The sequence below is a fragment of the Acipenser ruthenus genome, chromosome 13 (genome assembly GCF_902713425.1).
Source record: "Acipenser ruthenus chromosome 13, fAciRut3.2 maternal haplotype, whole genome shotgun sequence".
Lineage (NCBI taxonomy): Eukaryota > Metazoa > Chordata > Actinopteri > Acipenseriformes > Acipenseridae > Acipenser > Acipenser ruthenus.
Genome location: NC_081201.1, coordinates 28,828,676 through 28,848,881, shown reverse-complemented (window position 1 = coordinate 28,848,881; position 20,206 = coordinate 28,828,676). Strand labels below are relative to the sequence as shown.

Here is a 20,206-nt window from a genome sequence, read left to right as displayed (position 1 = left end):
GCTGGGGAGGCCGCACTTTGGTTGATCCCCGGAGCCAGCATCGCAGCCGTTGTGTGTGCTGATGCGCCAGGGAGGCAAAATAAGCTGATCCCTGGAGCCAGCATTACACTTCAGCCATTAACACCAGACAGAAGGATATCTACATCATCATATGGAAGGAAACGTAAATGGAGGGAGACACATATGGATCACATTAGTTTACTGTAAAGCTACGTCTTAGTTGGTGCTTATCTTGGCGAGAGCCGAGTTCAAATCAGCATGAAGTTTTAACACCTACTCTCGTGTAATGGAAATCATAAAATTATTTGTCTTTGACAAAGTTTTAAATCAGTGAGATCTCGAATCAAAGTGGATAACCTAGAAGAAGTGTAAAGATAATTAACTCTTGATATCATCTTATGTTCTGCTAGAAACAGTGACAATTGCATAAATATTACATTAGTTTAACACGGATAAATAAAAAGTATACATACTTTCTTTTTATTCTAATCATTGTGTGTAACACAGAAAATGTGCATAGTGCAATCTCTTATCATTGGTGCATTTCCCAGGTCTGAGCAGAGTTCAAGTTTCTGAAAATCAATACTGGCTATGTTTTACCAGCTGGTTGAGTGCACAGCCCTCATTTTCCAGTCCAGACTGTGGTGTATATGTGTGTCAGATCTACCACTCAGAGCCCATCAGACCCTCAATTGTTTCTCCCCAGAAGTAATGAAATCTCATACCCCTACTGTGCCACTTTATTATTGCACTAGCTTAGGGATAAAGTTTCTTATTTGGCAAGTTCACATACACCCCCCACCCACCAAAATATCCTGTTTCCAGGTTTACCACAATGTGCTCATAGACACAGAAACTTTTTCTAGTATAAATATAAACTTGCATTATAAGTGTATATTCGTAGTGGAGCTCTGACACTGCAAAGCTATACTGTTAAATTGCTGTTTATAAACTCACATAACAAGAAAACCATTGTGCTATTAAACTTACATTGTTAAAAAAGAAACTGTAAATACTGTGTGTAAGTATTTTACTCACCCAGAGCCAGAAGTTTATAGGAGACAGAGAGAACTCTTATGTGTATTAAAGACACTTCATTATCAAAAGAGGTATTGCAATGAACTGATCCTGAAATCTACAGATTCACTAAATTAAACCTTTTCATTAACCTTTAAGCATTTTTTACAAAAACATATTTGTTTTACTTGAGCTTCATCGCCAAAGTGTTTCAGACTGTGAGGTCACTGCTAAGAAAACTATCATCTGGCCTCAAGATGGGAATTTATTTTTCCTTCACAGAGGTGTCTGCAACAGACTTTTGAGTGCTTTGGGTCTAGTGTGAACACTTGCAAAAGAAAAAGAGACTTGTCCTAACGAGTTTCACAGATATTCAAAAAAAAAAACAATTCACCCTATTGCCTACACCCAACTTATAGGAACATACTGAGCCTAAAAGGATAAAACAAAGAATATGAAAGCAGAATTGCAGACGCATCATATTTTTATGCAAGTGGAGGGCTTCTTTGAATGGAGATATCATTATCCTGCATAGCACAACTTATGCTATACCTCAAAGTTGAGGTTGTGGTCCAAGATGAAGCCAGCAAACATACATATGCCTGGACTGCCTATTAAATTCAAACAGCAGCAAGAAGTTTCAGAACATACCCCTTGAAATATGCTACCCTATCATTTTACAAGCTGGCACAATGAACACAATAAAGCCTCATACACCTTTTAGTTTGTGAGTTGTGTTGGCTTTCAGGGTGGTCTTGCGCCTAGTCCACAGCCAGAAGTATTGTTCTTATGAGCTTCCAGGACTGCTGCAAAATGTCTACTGTGCATTGGCACAGAACATTCATTGTTCATGGTCAGCTGTTTTCCTACAACCTCCAGGGGCTTCTCAGGACTTCAGCATGCTTGAGTTAGTGCCTCTGGCTTTACACTGTTATTACAAGCTGATAAATAAACAACTAAAAATAAAAATAATAGCCATTAAAATGTCCATCCTGCAGCCTTAACCCTAAATCTTGACCCAGAGGAGAGAGCTATATGACCCCATCACTCTCTCAGTTTGAGAAGGTGATCATTTTATATTAAGCGGTACGAGAGGAGGAAGAGGTCATAGAGTAGGTTAAAGTCATGGACATGTCTGTGACCTGCCTTCAGTAGCTCTGTGATGTTCAGGATATTTTCTGTTCCAACACAGGCCAGAGGGAAGGGAAGTGATTACAAGCAAATGTTGAAGTTGCTGCACTGGCCATGCAGTTATAAATCAAGGGTTTTTTAAAGCATTCAAAACATTAAAACGACTTCTATCTGCAGTCCAGAATTCTTAAGGAATGGGGTAACTTTCAGCAAGCTGTGTGGATCTGGAACAGTATTCAACGTGGTCCAGCTGCTAATGTTATATTAGGTAACAAATTGTCAATTAGCAACCTTTTCTTCACGTATCAAACAAATGCAAAGAGACAAACCAACTTAAGTTTGATTAAAGTGGTTCTCTACAGTGTCAATTCTATTCCCCAGTATTGATATTTCAGGCACAACCATTGCCACCATTTTTGAAAAGGGTGATGTAACACTTTTACATTAAAGTTTATAGAAAACTTTTACACAAAACACATACTTTCATCATCTGGTTTTCCTTAATGTTATGTAGTTCATTGAAACCATTTGACTTTCAGACAATGGAACATGCCGCTTCCAATTCCATTCATCTGCGAAATATGGTTCCATTTTTTTTTTTTTTATGTTACCATGTAATTAAGTAACATGGATTAATAGGGTGACAAAATAACTTTTGACAATTACATGGAAGCATGCTGTATATATCTGAGTAGGCAGCACCTTTCAGATGCTAATCAATCAAACATAACACTACACAAAGTTTCACAGGCAGGGATTAGAAGAGACAGATCATTATAAATAGCCAGTTGAAAATGTAACCACATAAATATGGTAACATAGATGCAGGAGTCATATACTAAATATGTGTCTGAACCAACTGACCCACATACAACATGGTAAACGGGTATGAGCTGCTAACGCAATGCTTAGAACCTAAATTGTCTCAAAGTTTTGTATGAAACAATTCACTGGGCCCTGACTTTATCCAGACACAGAAAGCAGTACAGAAAGCAGTGTCACCTAGTTTAAAGACGAAATAGATCAGAGTATCATCAGCATAGAGGTTGAAATACACTAACCTGCTGCGTCAGTATTGTTTGACTTTGAAGCCAGTCAGTATGTTCTTTTAGGTAACATTAGCTTTAAAGCATTCTCTGCATAATAACAATGGTTACAAAACGTTTATGTAAGACCATAATTTAACATGTTATTATTAACACATTATTATTATTATTATTATTATTATTATTATTATTATTATTATTAATTAATCATCAATTATTGGTAAAAAATGCCACTTTTTAATCAATTTATTTATTTACATGCTGTTACTTAAAATAATAATTAACAATGTAAATCATGACTTGTAATCATATTGACAATCCATTTTGTCAGTGGAGTTCACTTAGGGTACAGCAGAATTAATTCTGTAGCCTCCCTAATGACTTAAGAACATAAGAACATAAGAAAGTTTACAAACGAGAGGAGGCCATTCAGCCCATCTTGCTCGTCTAGTTGTTAGTAGCTTATTGATCCCAGAATCTCATCAAGCAGCTTCTTGAAGGATCCCAGGGTGTCCGCTTCAACAACATTACTGGGGAGTTGGTTCCAGACCCTCACAATTCTCTGTGTAAAAAAGTGCCTCCTATTTTCTGTTCTGAATGCCCCTTTATCTCATCTCCATTTGTGACCCCTGGTCCTTGTTTCTTTCTTCAGGTCAAAGAATCCCCCTGGGTCGACATTTTCTATACCTTTTAGGATTTTGAATGTTTGAATCAGATCGCCGCGTAGTCTTCTTTGTTCAAGACTGAATAGATTCAATTCTTTTAGCCTGTCTGCATATGACATGCCTTTTAAACCGGGATAATTCTGGTTGCTCTTCTTTGCACTCTTTCTAGAGCAACAATATCCTTTTTGACTTATTGTAAAGGTCTTGTCCCATCAGTATTTGAAAGATTGTTTTCTGTTACATTTAGTTTCCAGACATTTAACCATTTCCTACCTGCAATTTACCAAAATAGTAGCATTTCTTTTCTTGTTACCTTTCACTAGCAGGTCAAGCCGACATTTCTGCTAATAAATTGACTGAAGTGTTGTCCTCTGTCACAAATGAATCTAAAACCTGTTTTCCCTTGTACAAGGTACGATCACCTTTTTTGAGTGAAAGGTGTATGCAACAGAGATAGATGTATCTTTGATAGAAACAGTTTACTTTATTTTAAGTCTTCCCACTGATGATGGGAATGAGAATGTAGGGATGGAAGCTCTGCTAACAAGATTTAAGTTTGTGCAGGTATCAGGCTTTTAAAGACACATCTGTGGTAGCTTTGACAGACTCACTGAGAGCAGAAACTGGTCCAAGACTGTGACAGCTACTGGAAGCAGGCTGATCTTTGGAATGCAAATTGAACATTTGTGAAACTGCATGTGTGTTAATGTTGTAATAGCTGTACTGTTTAATATAGAATATAAAGCCAGCTGAAATACACACTGTTCATACAAAAAGCTACAATATGCTCTGTATTAACCTACAGTTATGCAAGAGTATTCTATATTCCTGTTTATTCTGTTATAACAGTGACAAATATTATTGTATCTTTGTAAGTCAGAGTAAAACCAAAAAACACTGTGAAATGACCAAAAAACACCTGTGAAATGAGCTAAGCTTGTCTTTGTCTGAGCTACTGGTGCCAAGGAGGAAAGCAGAAATGAGAATCTCATTTAATTAAGTCAAATGTTCACAGTCAAGTTTATTATTTAGCTTGATCTGAAAGTAGTCTGTAAGCTAAACACAGGTATTCTAGAATAATTCAAACAGAATACAAGTGGAAATGTTTTATTTTAACAGAAAAACTGTAAGAGTTTGAAACTAAGAGAATATAGTGCAGAAATTAACTTAAAAGTAAAAACTTCAGTCAAAGCAGAATGGTACCAATCTGTGTCAAGCATACAGCAGGCTTGCCAAAGAGAAGGTAATTAATCTTGGTAACCCTTGCTTGTTTACAGTACCAGGTGATGTTTGGGGGTTTGGAATCCAAGGTTTATATGATAAGTGATCTATTACATATAAGAAATACCTCTTGGTGCATGAAAGGGCGAGTCAGTGGTGAACTATATGGACTCATTAATTCATAGGAACTAATGAAGACCTGGTATCTTCTACTAACTAACAGGCCTAACTATGGGAATGCTGGGGCAGATACGAAACCTGTACCCTTGAGCAAGGTACTTTACCTAGATTGCTCCAGTAGAAACCCAACTGTATAAATGGGTAATTGTATGTAATATATATATATATATATATATATATATATATATATATATATATATATATATATATATACAGTATATACACACACATATATATATAATCTGTATAATGTGAAATAATGTATAATGTGATATCTTGTAACAATTGTAAGTCACCCTGGATAAGGGCGTCTGCTCAGAAATTAATAATAATAATAATAATAATAATAATAATTATAATAATAATAATAATAATAATAAATAATGATGGATGACCTCGATAGAGAAGCAGGTGGTTCAGAACTTGCCTGAACAGAATTTTTGTAAGAGAAAAACAGAGAGAGGTCACGTTTAGTTTAAAGCACTGAATGGCTAAAATGGGACTGTTATACTTTGACTATGTCCCTGAATTTAAGTGAGAATGCTTGGATATATAGTTGCCTGCTTAAGAGGTTTGCTATGAGCCTTCTACCAGCCTCTATCCAATATGTTTTAGTTAACTGTTAAACCACATCTATACATGTAATGAAGCCAACCAAATAAGGAGGATGTCTTTTGATGTTAAAAGGAACATATGTATATATGTCTGTATTTTATATATATATATGACCCAGGATTGGGAATAATTACACCAAAGTAGGTGTTACATATTAAACACATCTTTCTATGTATTCTTCATATACTTGCACTGTATTCACATGTATGCTGTATTCAGGAACTCCCTGGTACCAAGAAAAAATAACATTAGTTCAAAAGTTCACCTTACATATTTCAGAGATGTAGGAGAGATGGACTATGGGATGATGGCTAATTAATCTTATGGAGGGAGTTACCGGGTGTTTTGAAAGGACATGAGCTGTTAAGGCTGATTAATGTTTAAGATTTAATTATGACTTCTGACGTAAAAAGCGAAGCAAAAACTCTATAAAAACCGAGGTAAAATTCTAGTCAAGTGTCACCAACTTGCTAACTACAAGTTGTGTGATCCATGCTCTGAAGATCTCTGATCGAGCCGATTGCTGTTGGTGTCGTGTTCAGAAGTCTTTGCCTTTGAAGACAGTTCCTGTCCTTACAGTATATTCTACACTTCCATATATATTTTTGGGAGGTAAGAACTATTTGGAATCTATATCTCTCTTATATTGATGCATTGCTATAAGGTATGTTTTATGTTTTAGTCTATGAGAATTATATATTGGATGTTTCAGGACTTAGCGGTGGGCATCTTTAGTTTTATGCATGTGTAGCCTTAGGGCAAAACATGTTGTAACCATAAATGTATTGAAGTATTAATGCTAACACCTGTTAAGGCACTGGACCGCCCAGATTGCTTGTCAGTTGGGATTTGACATAGTCTGTAACTACGCAATCAATTTTTTAGCATTTAATAAACCGAAGGGGTACTAATACTACTCTGATTCGTTAAAACTTCAAATCGAATGAGTCTGTGTGAATTTCTTGATTATTAAAAATCATCTGGATATGTTGCAAGCCCAGTGCACGAACGATCCACTTACAGGAGTCCGAAACATCTTTATGTCCTTCCCTAGAGTTTAAGAGTGTGCTTAGAGTATATATATATATATATATATATATATATATATATATATATATATATATATATATATATATATATATATATATATATAAATAAAAATAAAAAGAGTATGTGCGAATCTGACACCTCGCCACGGAAGTACTTGGTAAAATTACTCAATGTCAAATAATAAACAGTGTCTAGTATTTTTTATAAAAAGCGAACAAATCTTTTGTTGATGCTCATTTATGAAACCAAAAATATTCATACTGCACCTGTCCAATACAGTCTTAAATAATATAAATAAAGTGCTTACAGTAACATATATTCAGCAAAACTGACTAAATCTTAATTTACAATGACAGGTGATAAGAGAAACACTCTTTTTAAACAGGGTGGGAACTGGTGGGGTCAGAAACCATAACGGCAGTGTATCAAACAGCACTGCCTGCAGTGGGTAACTGCATATCCACACCAACTGAGTCATTAAGGGAGATGTGTTTTTATCTGGTTTTATCCTAGAACATGTACAGTATTTGTCTATGCAAGATGTCTGGTAGTGCAAGTTTGTCTCGAGTAAATTCGTTTCCGGTTAAGCAGATACAAGTTATATATAAAAAAAAAAAATGGGTTTGAACTTTTGGTAACACACATGTATACTTACACCAATTATAATACTGCTCTATGACTAGATCATCTTTACTTATTACTTAGACTGGCCAGCACCCAATAACTAAACTATGACCAGAAATGTGAATGTGAAATAACAGCATTCATTACAACTACATTCCTATGCAATTTGAACTACTAGACAATCCGAGCGATCTGACCACAGTCTAAATTGTTGACATTGAAGTTAGCAGGCAGTTCGACTGCAGAGCTACTTCTATAAACATTCCTCCAAACCAATAGGAGAAGCCTGGGAATTATAGTAGCACAATGCATTTGGGCAACTTTGTTGCATCCTTTAGACGCTTGCACCACAGACATAAGGATATGGTTGAAAGCATTCTGTTGGTTTTCTATGCTGATATTCTGGGTTCCTTGACTAAGGCAATGATATGTTAGACCAGAGGGAAATGATAGTTGTTCTGTGAACAGTCATATGGCAATGACCACTACAGTAGAAGTTTGCAAGACTACAATAACACAGTGTTGAAGCCAAGTGAACACATTAAAATCGATTAAACTAAGTGCAGATGACCTGCCTTTGAGGCTCTGCCTGTATATGGAGCAACAGTTTTATCAAGACAGGTTTTTACAGCAACTTGATACTAGGTTTAGTATTGTTAAATTGCCCTTTTCATGTCACTTTTCCTCATCAACTTCATTATTGAAGGCTTTTTGAAACCACTTGCCTCACATGCCTCATCATTTTCTACCCACTTGTTTAGGTAATTGTGGATTTTAAATACCTGAACTTGCATTTTCATCACCAAGGTCAGTAAAACCTTAATGACTTCTTGTCTACATAGCTTGTTATGATTGTATTTTTATGTAATTTCATCCATGCAATTAAGCAAATATTTTTGCCATATAAGGTGAATGGCACAGTTGGCGCTGCATGATTGCAATTTTGAAGGCAGACTTAATTATACAATTTAAGTTCTGGAGAATCTAGGCTTTTCCTCCATTGCCACATGTTGTTTTCTGCAAACTCTCAGCCTTGCTGTCTATTTTAAAAGCAATTGGATACTACTAATTGGCTAAACCACTTACATAACTTACAATAGCTTTTTACTTTAAATTCCACTGAATTCACCTTCTATAAACCTTGTCTCATTCTTGTATTAACAACAAATGAAAGGATCAAAACCTGACATGACTTTCCAGCCTAATGACCAGGTTTGTTACTGGATGTGGAAAAAAATAATGACCCATGTGAAACCCAAATTTAGACTGCCTTTTTGTTTTATACCGTTAGCTTTATTAACAGTATAACTTGTACCCCTTGTATTGTGTTAAGAATCTTTTGGTTTTTGGCTTGTTTGTCTATGTAATTCTGGACAATGTAAATATTTAAAATAAAGTGAAAAGTAAAGTGTTTTTTTTCTTTTTTTTTTTAAACTCAAAAGGTAATCAAATGCCATCTATAGGGTCAGTGAAATGGCATATATAATTTCCCTTTCTAGCATGTCAGGGCAATAGGTCTAGGAACATTAGACACCAACAGTGAGGCAAGGCATTTAACCCTTTCCTTCTTACACAGTGGAACCCTGCATAATGAATACCAGTTTGTAGACTAGGTTTCTGAAACAGGCAATGTTTTTTTAAGTTTTAAAAAGACTAACATGCACAATGTATTATGATTTTGTTGCAGATAGGAGTAGTTACAAAAAAGGTACTGAATAGTTTCTTTCTAGTTTTATACACTTAAACAGATTTTAATCCCCTTTTCCCAATTTCCCTTTGGCCCAGAATGTCTCCCCCCCCTTGGCAGTGTAGACATAATGATGTAGTTTCTTAAACAAACAAGACGAATGTTATAACACACCAGGCGTGGTGCTACTCAATGGCTCTTTTAAATCAAGGCTGTAGTGATTTTCCTGGACGGCTCCATTCAACGCCCCTGTGCTTCGGATTTGGCCAGTCTACACGGATCCACAGAAGAATGGACCCTATTGAAAAAAGTGAAGATCGCCCATGCTCAAGCCATCTTTGATTATCTACTGTATAGCTGCAGATCAACACAAATATTCAATAGCGATGGATTATGATTGGCTCCTAGTGCGTGTGAAGCATCACAGCTGTGAAATAAACAAAAACATGCCGCTTGGTGTATCAGGTGACTCTTATGTCTGTATAAATATTCCCAAATTCACCTGCTCAGATTAAATTCAAAGCCAGGACTTGCAACTCAAGTGAAATATTTTATTCTGTAGCCAGCTACTGCAAATATTTACCTTGGCACTGGCTTGTAAACACTGTGAATTAGACATTAAAATAACTGTCCCTGTTATTGCTGAGAGTCTCTTTATATACCTTAAGAGTGCCCTGCACCTCAAATATAAGAACTTGCTTCACAGGCTGGATGGTGTATTTACAAAATATTAATTTTTGGCAAACAAGCCTAAACCCAGTTCTAACTGGCCTACTTATGTCAAATATGTTTACCATAGTTACTGTGTCTGAAACCATATTATCTTTCCTTTTCATTCTTCATCATACTCATCAACCTCATTTCATCCCATTACTGGATCAAGGCTTCTCCTCTCCATTTCTTGTTGTCTGTGGGGCATAAAGTTGTCAGACTCTACCCTGCATGTCCTGATTAATTCAGCTTCCATCTCGCTCCCTTCCTGATGACGTCCACTGCCACTACCTTCACCACAAAAAAGGTCTTCCTTGTTATCCGTGGTATAATTTCTTTCCATTACTCTCTCTGGTCCAGACAGACCCAGTCTAACTTTTTGAAAAAAATTGTTTTTTACTACCTTTTACAATTGAATATCTCAGGGTGCCTTAAAAGCCCTGTTTCTCCAGGCACCATTACTCATTTCTACAAATATACACAAAACTGAAAGATGGAACAACTGCAGCATGTCACTGCTACAAATGTCATATCCTATTTATCATGTAATACCAATGAACCAAAACGTGTTTTGTAGGAACTTACAGTAGTTTGCTGAGAACATACAATATATTTGGATACTAGCAAATTACAGTAACTATATGAATAAACAAGGTATATACAAACAGATTAAATAAACAAATACCTACTCATAGACCAAAGACTGCCACATTGAGGGAGAGAAGGTGGTGGGGGGCAAAATAGGCTGATAGTGTCCTAAAATCTCATTATTGTCTTATGAAGACGAGCCACTTGAACAGGGTTGTGGGGTCACATATGACTGGGATGCTGGGTTGATGCCTGCTTAAACGTTATGCCACCCCAGAGAAACAAGGCTCCAATATGAAGGACCACAAAGAAATCTAGCGGATTAATAACAATACCTTATTTCTAAAGGGATACTGTGGAACACTGCAATGCATATGGACTACATTTCACTTTAACGTGATGCTAACCTACAAATAATTATGACAAAGCAGTGGGAACAGGGAATAATATAGTTTGGCAGCCCTAGGACATAAAACTAGGATTTGTTTTTTTTTATAATATTAATGACATTTGCTTATCCTATATCTCACTTTTAGTTTCCTTCAGAAAACTGTTGCGAGGAAAGAGGGTCAAAGTTTGAAATGACTCCTGTTAAAAAGCTTCTCAGAAGGTAAGCGATAACAGGCCCCATCGTTACACAGCAGGCCATTTTGTAAAAAGTCGTAATAGAAGGTGGATTTGAAGGTTGTCAAAAACAGTTACATTTTCATTCTTTAAATTAGTATCGTCTCTGTGAGTTGTGCCTGTACTCTTAAATTCTTACAAATGTATATCAAAATAAAGCTTGACGATTTCAATTTAGAAAGAGGACTATATTAGTGTATCAATTGGTTTCACAGACCCCGATTAGCACTAGTCTTGGACTACTTTACCTAAAATAACATAAATCACATGATAATAACATAACAGTGATAATCGGGGTCTGTGAACCAGTCATTTATCTTGTTTGTACCTTGGGTTATAGACAATAAAATGCAGTAAGGTTACTGGAATTTGTATGATCTAAGTAAGTAATAGTTATTTTTTATTTTTAGAAATAATCTTTATGCTGTTGTGGACCTAAAATGAAGTCCTTCTCAAACCATCCTGTTGCTAGTTCAAGTCCATCTGGCATTATTTAGCACCTCCCCCAGCAGTCTCAAAGAGGCCAAAAGGCCCTAGATTTTGGGGAGTGTGAATCTGAAGGGGATGTTGTAGAAGTTTCTCTAGTGGCAAGGGTTAGGTGTGCACCACAGGAACAGCTAAGGAAAAACAGCAGCATCAGCCTCCTACAAGAAAACAAAAGTCTATTTAACTTTACCTTTAACCCTGGTGTAAACTAAAACAGCTATCTGAAAGTTGTAATGGTAAGAATAGCCAACTGGGGGCTAGGCATAGTCTGCTGCTGACTCCATCTGTATAATAAGAACTAGAAAGCTTGCTATATATTGGTTGTCTGTGACCAAGTTACAAAAAACGATGACCGAATGCACATTGCTGTTTAGCCCCCATAATATGGAAGATGACCATGACTGTTTCCATGGATGTTTTATTTTTTCACTGTCATTTCACTATACTGTAGACCAATCATAAGTAGATGACATACACACGCATATATATGTTGCAAAGCTTGTGAGGTATCCACCTGTTTTTCAATGCATTCAGATGAATTTTATCATTCTGTCACTTATTATTATTATTATTATTTATTTCTTAGCAGATGCCCTTATGCAGGGTGACTTACAATTGTTACAAGAGATCACATTATTTTTACATACAATTACCCATTTATACACCTGGGTTTTTACTAGAGCAATCTAGGTAAAGTACCTTGCTCAAGGGTACAGGAGCAGTGTCCCCCACCTGGGATTGAACCCAGGACCCTCCGGTCAAGAGTCCAGAGCCCTAACCACTACTCCACACTGCTGCCCAACTTCTGTAATGACAGTTCCAATACATATAACCAATACAAACACCATCATCTTTCACATTTCTATTTATTAGGAACATTCAAATTGAAAACATCAACACATTTGACAACACACCCTAATGAGCCCTAGGTGTATATCAATCTAATCATAAAATATACATTGCAGTGGATTTGAACTTCAGCATCTTAAACTGGATTCATTATGACACCAGCCAAAAAAGAATGAGCATTATTGAACTCTCACAAAATAGACTGCTCCTGCCACCTTCAGGCTAGTATTAGGAATGTAAAAGATTTGACGTATATATGTGTTGTATGGAGGAATGGGATCAAGCACTGACCCAGATCATTCTGGGTTAATTCAGAATCAAACTCTACAAGAAGAACTTTAATTGCATTCTCTCTTGGCAATACATCTCAATGTATTTTTTACTAATCACTTACCGGTCAGTGTATGCCAGGGTTGGGCAAAGTTGACCCATCCAGTCCAGCTCTTTAGTCCATGATCTATATTATTAAATTGAGGCAATAACCTGGAGAGGCAAGGCCCCACAGGACCAGAACACGGCTCCCATGTAAGCCATATTACTGTGGATTCCTCCATGTAGGAATCTTAAAACCTGCAGTCCTTAATCTCAGGATGTAGGGCAATACTTATCACAACCAAATACAAGAGGTCTGATTAAGAAGAGGTAAAAGAGCCAAGAGAGGGTAATGTTACTGAACATCCTATTATTTAAAATGAAAAGGCTTCACTGGGAGACTATACCACCAGCTTCTCAAAAGGTCATACCATGAGCATTTGATCTTTATAGCTGCCATTGGATCCTAAAGATTGCCATGAGTCACTGCTATAAGCTAATATCACAGCGCCAGCCATAAGATTCAAGACATCCCATGATGTGGCAAGGAATGGCTTTTGACACAAGCAAGACCTATGTATCAACTTCACAGGGCTATAAATTAGGGTAATGACTTTGAAACTAGAAGAGTGAACCCATATATGATACTAACTGAGTAGATGCTTTATTAAGAACACAAACCAAAAATTTCTGAGATTACAATTTACAAATAAAAATACTTCAGTACTATTATTATCCCTTTCACTTGGTATGCATTAACTCATGTGGCAGACAACTTTCACATGCAAGGAATAGCAGACATGCTCTAAATAGCATGTATTTATTTCATAGTCTAATAATTATATGCTGATGTCATCTGCCCAAAATCAGCATCCAATGTTACCAATATGAGTATGAACAAAATCACGTCCCTACATTATATATGGTATATTTAAAGTCTCTCTTCGGAATCGTGAGATGATTCTATTACGAGTGCTGTTAAAAATGCTGCATTCTTCAATGTCAAATTTTTGTATCAGTCCATATAAAAAAGCTCTGCATGCAAGGAGGATGCATGCCAATCAATTTACATAAAAATATATAGAGGTCATGGACAGATAAAACAGCAAATCTAGTTCCCAATGTAAATGACTCTATATACTTAGCCAAAACACTGTCATTTATCAGAGATATAAATACTGAATAGATTTACAAGCAAAATGTATTTAACTACACAAACCTATAGTCCTTGCTGTATTGCTTGAGAAGGCTCTGCAACTGCTGTTCCCTGTCGGTTTTGTTAGATGCGGCGGTTAGATGTGAAATGTATTATTCTGGTCATAAATCCCCATTTGAATATGACATGATGGGGGCAGTAACACTATACTCAGCAACTAGTAATTAACTTAGAGAAGTAATACAGTGTGAAAACTGTACAGACGGTTCTCTATAAATAAAGCTTGTTTTTCTTTAGAAACACCCTTCAATTCTTGCACCCAACTGTAAGTAATTGATTTACACAGTGGACCGTGCATTAATGCGCCTGCATAAATATAAAATAATACTGCAGTGCATGGGCTTACATAGTGACCAGAAAAGCTGAAAATAACAAAGGCTATTAGCTAAAACCTCACTAGGAACTTTACTGTACAAGGTGGTCAATTGGATGTTTTTGTATACACTCAAGTCCAAAGTTCCTTATGTATAAAATTAACACTTATTTTGTTTTATTTTTTATTGCATTTGAAGACACTGAAAAAGACTTCTAGTCAAAACATATGTCATTGGATTTATTACGTTTCTAGTCTTTAAAAGATAACGTACAGGGTTAAAAACTCATATCATAAAATCTGAGTAAAACTAACTTCAATGTCTCGTACAGAGGTTTGGGGGGTTCAGCAAGAATACATCTTGATGTATTTAATCGAGTAGGAATGGTTTCTCAAAACATGCTCCCAGAAGTCTTCTTTGGGATAAACAGCTGTGTACAGATATATACATGTGGAAACTTACCTGTCTGTAGGTGCAGATAATGATCTCTCTCAAGTGATAATGCATGGGGGTCATGGTCTCGCTCACAGCATCCAAGGCTGTGTCGACCTCCTTCTTCATTCTGTGCCCCTCAGGCAGAAGTCTAACTAACTGCATCACAACCTAAAGAGAACAAACACATTCATCATGTGCACCACCTCAATGTTACAAATCTGATTTTGTATCTATAAAAGAGGATTTGATTGTATAGAGCATTCAAATAAAATGATAATGTAGTTACAATGTATTTAGTACAGCTGGGTTCATACCATGTGAATGTATCTGTGGGCACTGGTCTCTCCAGAATGCAAGTCTGATGTTCTAAATGTGCTCTTAAAAAATAATTCTAAACATCAGAACTGGTGAGGTAACAGACACCTTAAAAGAGTAAGCAGCGAGGTTCCGAAAAATATAGCATTACACGTCGCCACATGTTGCTACAACTGGTTAAATAACATATCTGTAATTTTTCTTTTCATTGTTAACATCCTCCCAACTTTTTACATTTATAACTTTAAAGTCTGTTTCAAAGTTCTTTTCAAAATGCCTGCTCTAGTGCACTGATAGTGTAAGGATTATTGCCCACATTATCAAACAGGTAACACAGCAATAGCATGTGGTATTGTATAGGACAGATCTCAAACCCCAGTGCACTCTAACTGCCATTTTGAAAATAGCTTTGAAACAGACTTTAAAGTTATAAGTGTAAAAATGTGTCAGATGTTAACAGTGAAAAGAAAAATTACAGGTATGTTATTTAAACAGTAGGAACACGTGGGGACACATAAAGCTGTACTTTACGGAATCCTGTTACTTACTCTTTAAGTAGTAGGATCCCCACTACTTTTCCACAGCACTTTTCAAATGCCTCCTTTCTCTTCCTTGGTGGTTCCAATGCCCAAAATGTCAAAGTTCAATAAATCCGCAAATTTAATTGTAAAACCCAAAAAGATGATGGAATGAAGGAGGCATGTTGATATTACAACCACATCATCTAGCTCAGATGTGCATTATTTTAGTGTACTGTACAAATGTGCATCAAGGCATAGGACTGCATGTGCTCAGAAGGACCTGGCCACCAGGGTGGCATTAAAAAAAAGAAATGATTGAGGGAGAGATAGTTACAGCTTATATATTGTATAATGCAGAGTGATATTTGGTCTACTCACTCACACACCCTCTACTGTGCACTAGCTACAGGTACAAGGGAAGCAGTTACAAACTTGCAACTTGAGTTCTGCCCAGATTGTGACAAAATGCATCACTTCCTTTTCTCTACTACTTTCCTAAAAACTACAGAAGTGTCCCTGTTAGATTTCCACCACGTCTACTAATTCAGGCTAGTTTTCCTAAGCTAAGAAGTGTCCTTGATATCCGCTGACAGGGAGACCTGTAACAGTAGCCTTGTTAGTGTTAATGGATGTCAGCAAATAGAAATGACATCAGACTGAGATTGGATTACACACACCTTGCTCAAGGGGGTTATGTGCCAAACTGCCATCAAGCAAAGGAAACTGTACCAGATTCAAATGTATTACACTGCAAGCTGCTTTAGCTGAAAGCCGTGTCTGTCTGGAGACCAGAGGAATTGTCATGCATGTAACCTGCTCCATGGAAATGTCTTTAGGTTTCTAGTTATAAACCCCAGCCGTCCTCTACTACACTTCAATCCCATGCACAGTATTAATTATTGGTGATTGAATGTTATTCTCAATACTAGTATAACTTGAATAAAATGACCTGGACACCAAAGTAGGGATATGTATAATGAAAGGTGTAGTTCACCACGACCTACATCTACCAACGAAAGACTGACAGCTGGATGGGCAGGAACAGACAGACATGTTCCGCTATACAAATATTCCCAGATATACTTCTAGCAAAGAACATCCCAATCAAATGTTAAGTATTTGCTTAACAAACAGACAGACAATATATCTGGGATAATGCGTTAAAAGCTAGGGATAGTAATTATGGTAAAGAAACTTTTTCCTACAGTGCATAACAAAAATAATATGCAACAAATTGCATGTTTGTTTAAATATGCTCACCTGTAGATTGAGTGCGTGATTGAGTTCCTGGTGGTAATGCATGGAAACTAACTGTATGTCTTTATAATAATAATAATAATAATAATGATCTTTATTATATTATATAGCGCCTTTCATAAAGGATTATCATAAAGCGCTTAACAAAGCAAAGAAAGACAAGTAAAATAGCAATAACACAAAACGCATGACCTATACAGAACTGGATAAAAACTACTAATAACATTAAAAATCAAGACAATAAAAACAACAAATAATCTAAAAGCATGCCAGTTTAAATAAATGTGTTTTAAGGCGAGATTTAAAAACAGACAGGGACTCAGAAACTCAAATCTTGAGAGGGAGTGAGTTCCACAGCCTTGGTGCACAGGACAGAGAAAGCCCTATCCCCCACTGTTCACAGCTTGGTTAAGGGAACAATTAAAAGACCAGCATCGGCAGACCATAGTGGTTTCAACAATTGTCATACTTTATTTTGTGACCAACATAAATGTATGGAAAACTTCTTTATCTGCTGTTTTCATCTCAGTGTATAAATATACTGAAATAAATACAAATTGACACTGCAAATATTTAAAAAAAAAAAAAAAACTTTAATATCTACAAACTTGTATAGTGCCACGAAAGAGGAAATTGAAGAAACAAAGTCCTGCAAGAAAAAAAAAAAAATCTTTTCACGATAGCGGTAACAGCCTGCATCAGAGGCCTTGGTGGACCGTGAGACTTGCTGAAGTGCACACTGGATCTCATTGAAACAGTCTCCACATGGAACAATGCAGAGAAGAGCGATGCTTTCTTTACACAGAATGAAAAGGGTATGTAAATCACAGGGACACTTTTGTGTTCTAACAAATGAGGTCATATCAGCAAACTGCGGACAACCAGGGTAGCACGTCTTTTGTAAATCTGGCCCAGGGAGCTTATTGACACAGTGGTATGGCAACAGCACTTCAGGCCATTGCTTTGGTGCCAATCAGTGTGTTCTATTTAATGCGTCATGCTGCAAGTATTTTAACCAATCACACTGCTGTGTTTTCTGACCTAATAATTAAGTGTTATTCAAGAACAGCAACAGTGTAACGTCATGGCACAGAATTCCATTTCAAAGTATACAAACATGATGGAAGGCCAAATGAAACCGACAGAGAAAAACAAGATAGAAGATTTGTAGAAGTGGTAATAGCTATAAAAAAAATTATATTTTGTTAAGGATTTTTTGTTGATCCTAGTTTTCTAGCACGTGTACAAAAGGTTTACCTAGATATTATCAAGATAAGATACGAGCCATCTTCAATTAGACACAAGAAATCTTCAGAAAAATTAACTGTTCTAGCTATTACTACAGGACTTCAACAGATAAATAAACACTGCTTCTGTTTAAACTAAATTACATACATAAAGCAGGACATAAAAAGTAATACCATTAAATAATGAATTTATTATTAACAATACTTTAATTGCCAACAGCAAAGGAATAAAATTAGGTGCTTAGTGTGGGATGTTCCTGTAGAGATGCTATACCAAATGAAGAAGAAATACCCTTGACACATGCAGGAAGAATGTTGCCCTTGACAATGCTGTACACGTTGGCAATAATAGTGAACTAGTCAGCATTAAAAATTGACAATTGTGTTTTTCCTTAACAGATTTAATTAAAAAAAATCTAAATTCCCCAGGTTGTGGTCCAAAAAATATAAATTGTTGTGGTGACTTGATTCATTAACCAAGCAATGGAAACACTGAAATAACATGTGGTGGTTACTGGCTTTTATTATGCTGACTCAAAAAAAAACATTATTTTATGTTCCATGAGGACAGTTAGAGGTCTGAAAGAAACCCCAATGAAATCAAAGACCTCCACACCTGCAATGTGTGTTGTACATCAAACAAACATTCATAAATAAAACAGCTCCATGCTGAAAGCAATTACCTCAAACTCTCCTTTTGTGTATTTGGCATAGGGAACACTCACTATCTCATCATCACTCATCTCAGGGAAACCCTGAAAGAAAAGCAGAAGACGATTATTGTCTAGTCTACTGCAGTGCTGAAATCGCCACACAAAACAAATAACCTTATAAAGGTACCCACATTAAAGTGCCACAGAGTGAGAGCGGCAATGACCATTGCTGTGGTGGTCCTCCCTTTGCCGTTGTGACAGTTGAATACAAAAGCAGCTCGAGAGTCCTCTGCTAGGGTCTCCTTCATGGCTTCCATCAGCCTGTCAAAGTCCTATTGAGGTCAAAAGAGGCACAGTAGAGTGTTTTTTATATAATGTGTAATGTCTAACTTACAGTTGATTACCAGCAGCAGCAACTTTTTCTTTATTTGTATATTTATATTAGGAATGGGTGAATGAAGAATACACCTTGAATTTAAAATCAGCAGCCCAGTCCAGGGCAGTGAGTAGTTTTATGATACTGGACGGTTAAGCTTATTTTAGTTAATCAGGTTAAACGATTTCTGAGACATTCCACCCCTCTTCATTTAATATGCCAAAAAACGCATATCATGGTCTCCATTTTTTTTCAAAACAATTCAAAAAACCCTTTCCTGACACTAACAGCTTCCACTACAAGATAAATAGGACGTGAGCTGCAGTGAGTTTCACCAAGCAGCTGTGTGGTTCTAGGGTCAGCACTGGCTGGGTCACCCATTGGCGACAGTGCATCAAATAATTCAAGCCACTAAAGAAGGACTTTAGATCCAGTTGTCAAAGGGTTTTGATTGGGACCCCCTGGTGAGCAGGGTTATATGTTAGTGTAAAGTGTTAGCTACCTGTTCCCTTGGAGCACAGCAGTCTAAAAGAGGGATGCGTCTGTATACAAGTCCCTGACAGGAGGTCTTGTGCTGATTGAAGATCTCCTTCACTGTTAAGCAGGTCTTAAACATTTTCATCTGCTTTTCCTGCTCCAAACTCACTTCCAGCCATTTCTGGGATTTTAAGATTTCTTCTTTGGTAGCAGTTTCTAGTTTCTAAAAAAAGAAAAAAGGCGGCATATTTCACATTTAAAAAAAAAAATGATGACACTATGAAAAACATGATGTGCAATATCAAAAACTGGAAAAGGCATCTTGGCTGAGTGTGTACCGGTTACATATTATTATAAGGAACTGCAGGGAAGGCACATAATTTAACTTAATATACAAGGTATTAACTAAGGATTGAGCCCAGTCTCCATATTCAGGGACCAGTTCACTGTCTGCTGTGCTGAAAGAGAGGCTCAAATAGCAGACCAGACAGGCACATCTAAATACTCCTCCACTCATTCAGCCACTGGAAAAAGTTCATTACAGCACCCACACTAGGGAGGAGGGAAGTATGTCATACTGCTTAAGGTG

General features: G+C 36.6%; 1 protein-coding gene across 3 annotated transcripts in view; it reads right to left on the bottom strand.

Annotated features, from left to right (window-relative positions):
- LOC117417668 (paladin) overlaps positions 1-20,206 on the bottom strand; it is an 87,419-nt gene that overhangs the window by 25,708 nt on the left and 41,505 nt on the right. For all 3 annotated transcript variants that reach the window (XM_034029854.3, XM_058985023.1, XM_034029853.3), the window contains exons 15-18: positions 19,643-19,840; positions 18,956-19,096; positions 18,795-18,866; positions 14,799-14,939 (exon numbers count right to left, since the gene is read on the bottom strand). In XM_034029854.3, coding sequence (XP_033885745.2) covers positions 14,799-14,939; positions 18,795-18,866; positions 18,956-19,096; positions 19,643-19,840 — 552 coding nt within the window. The remainder of the gene's footprint in view (positions 1-14,798; positions 14,940-18,794; positions 18,867-18,955; positions 19,097-19,642; positions 19,841-20,206) is intronic.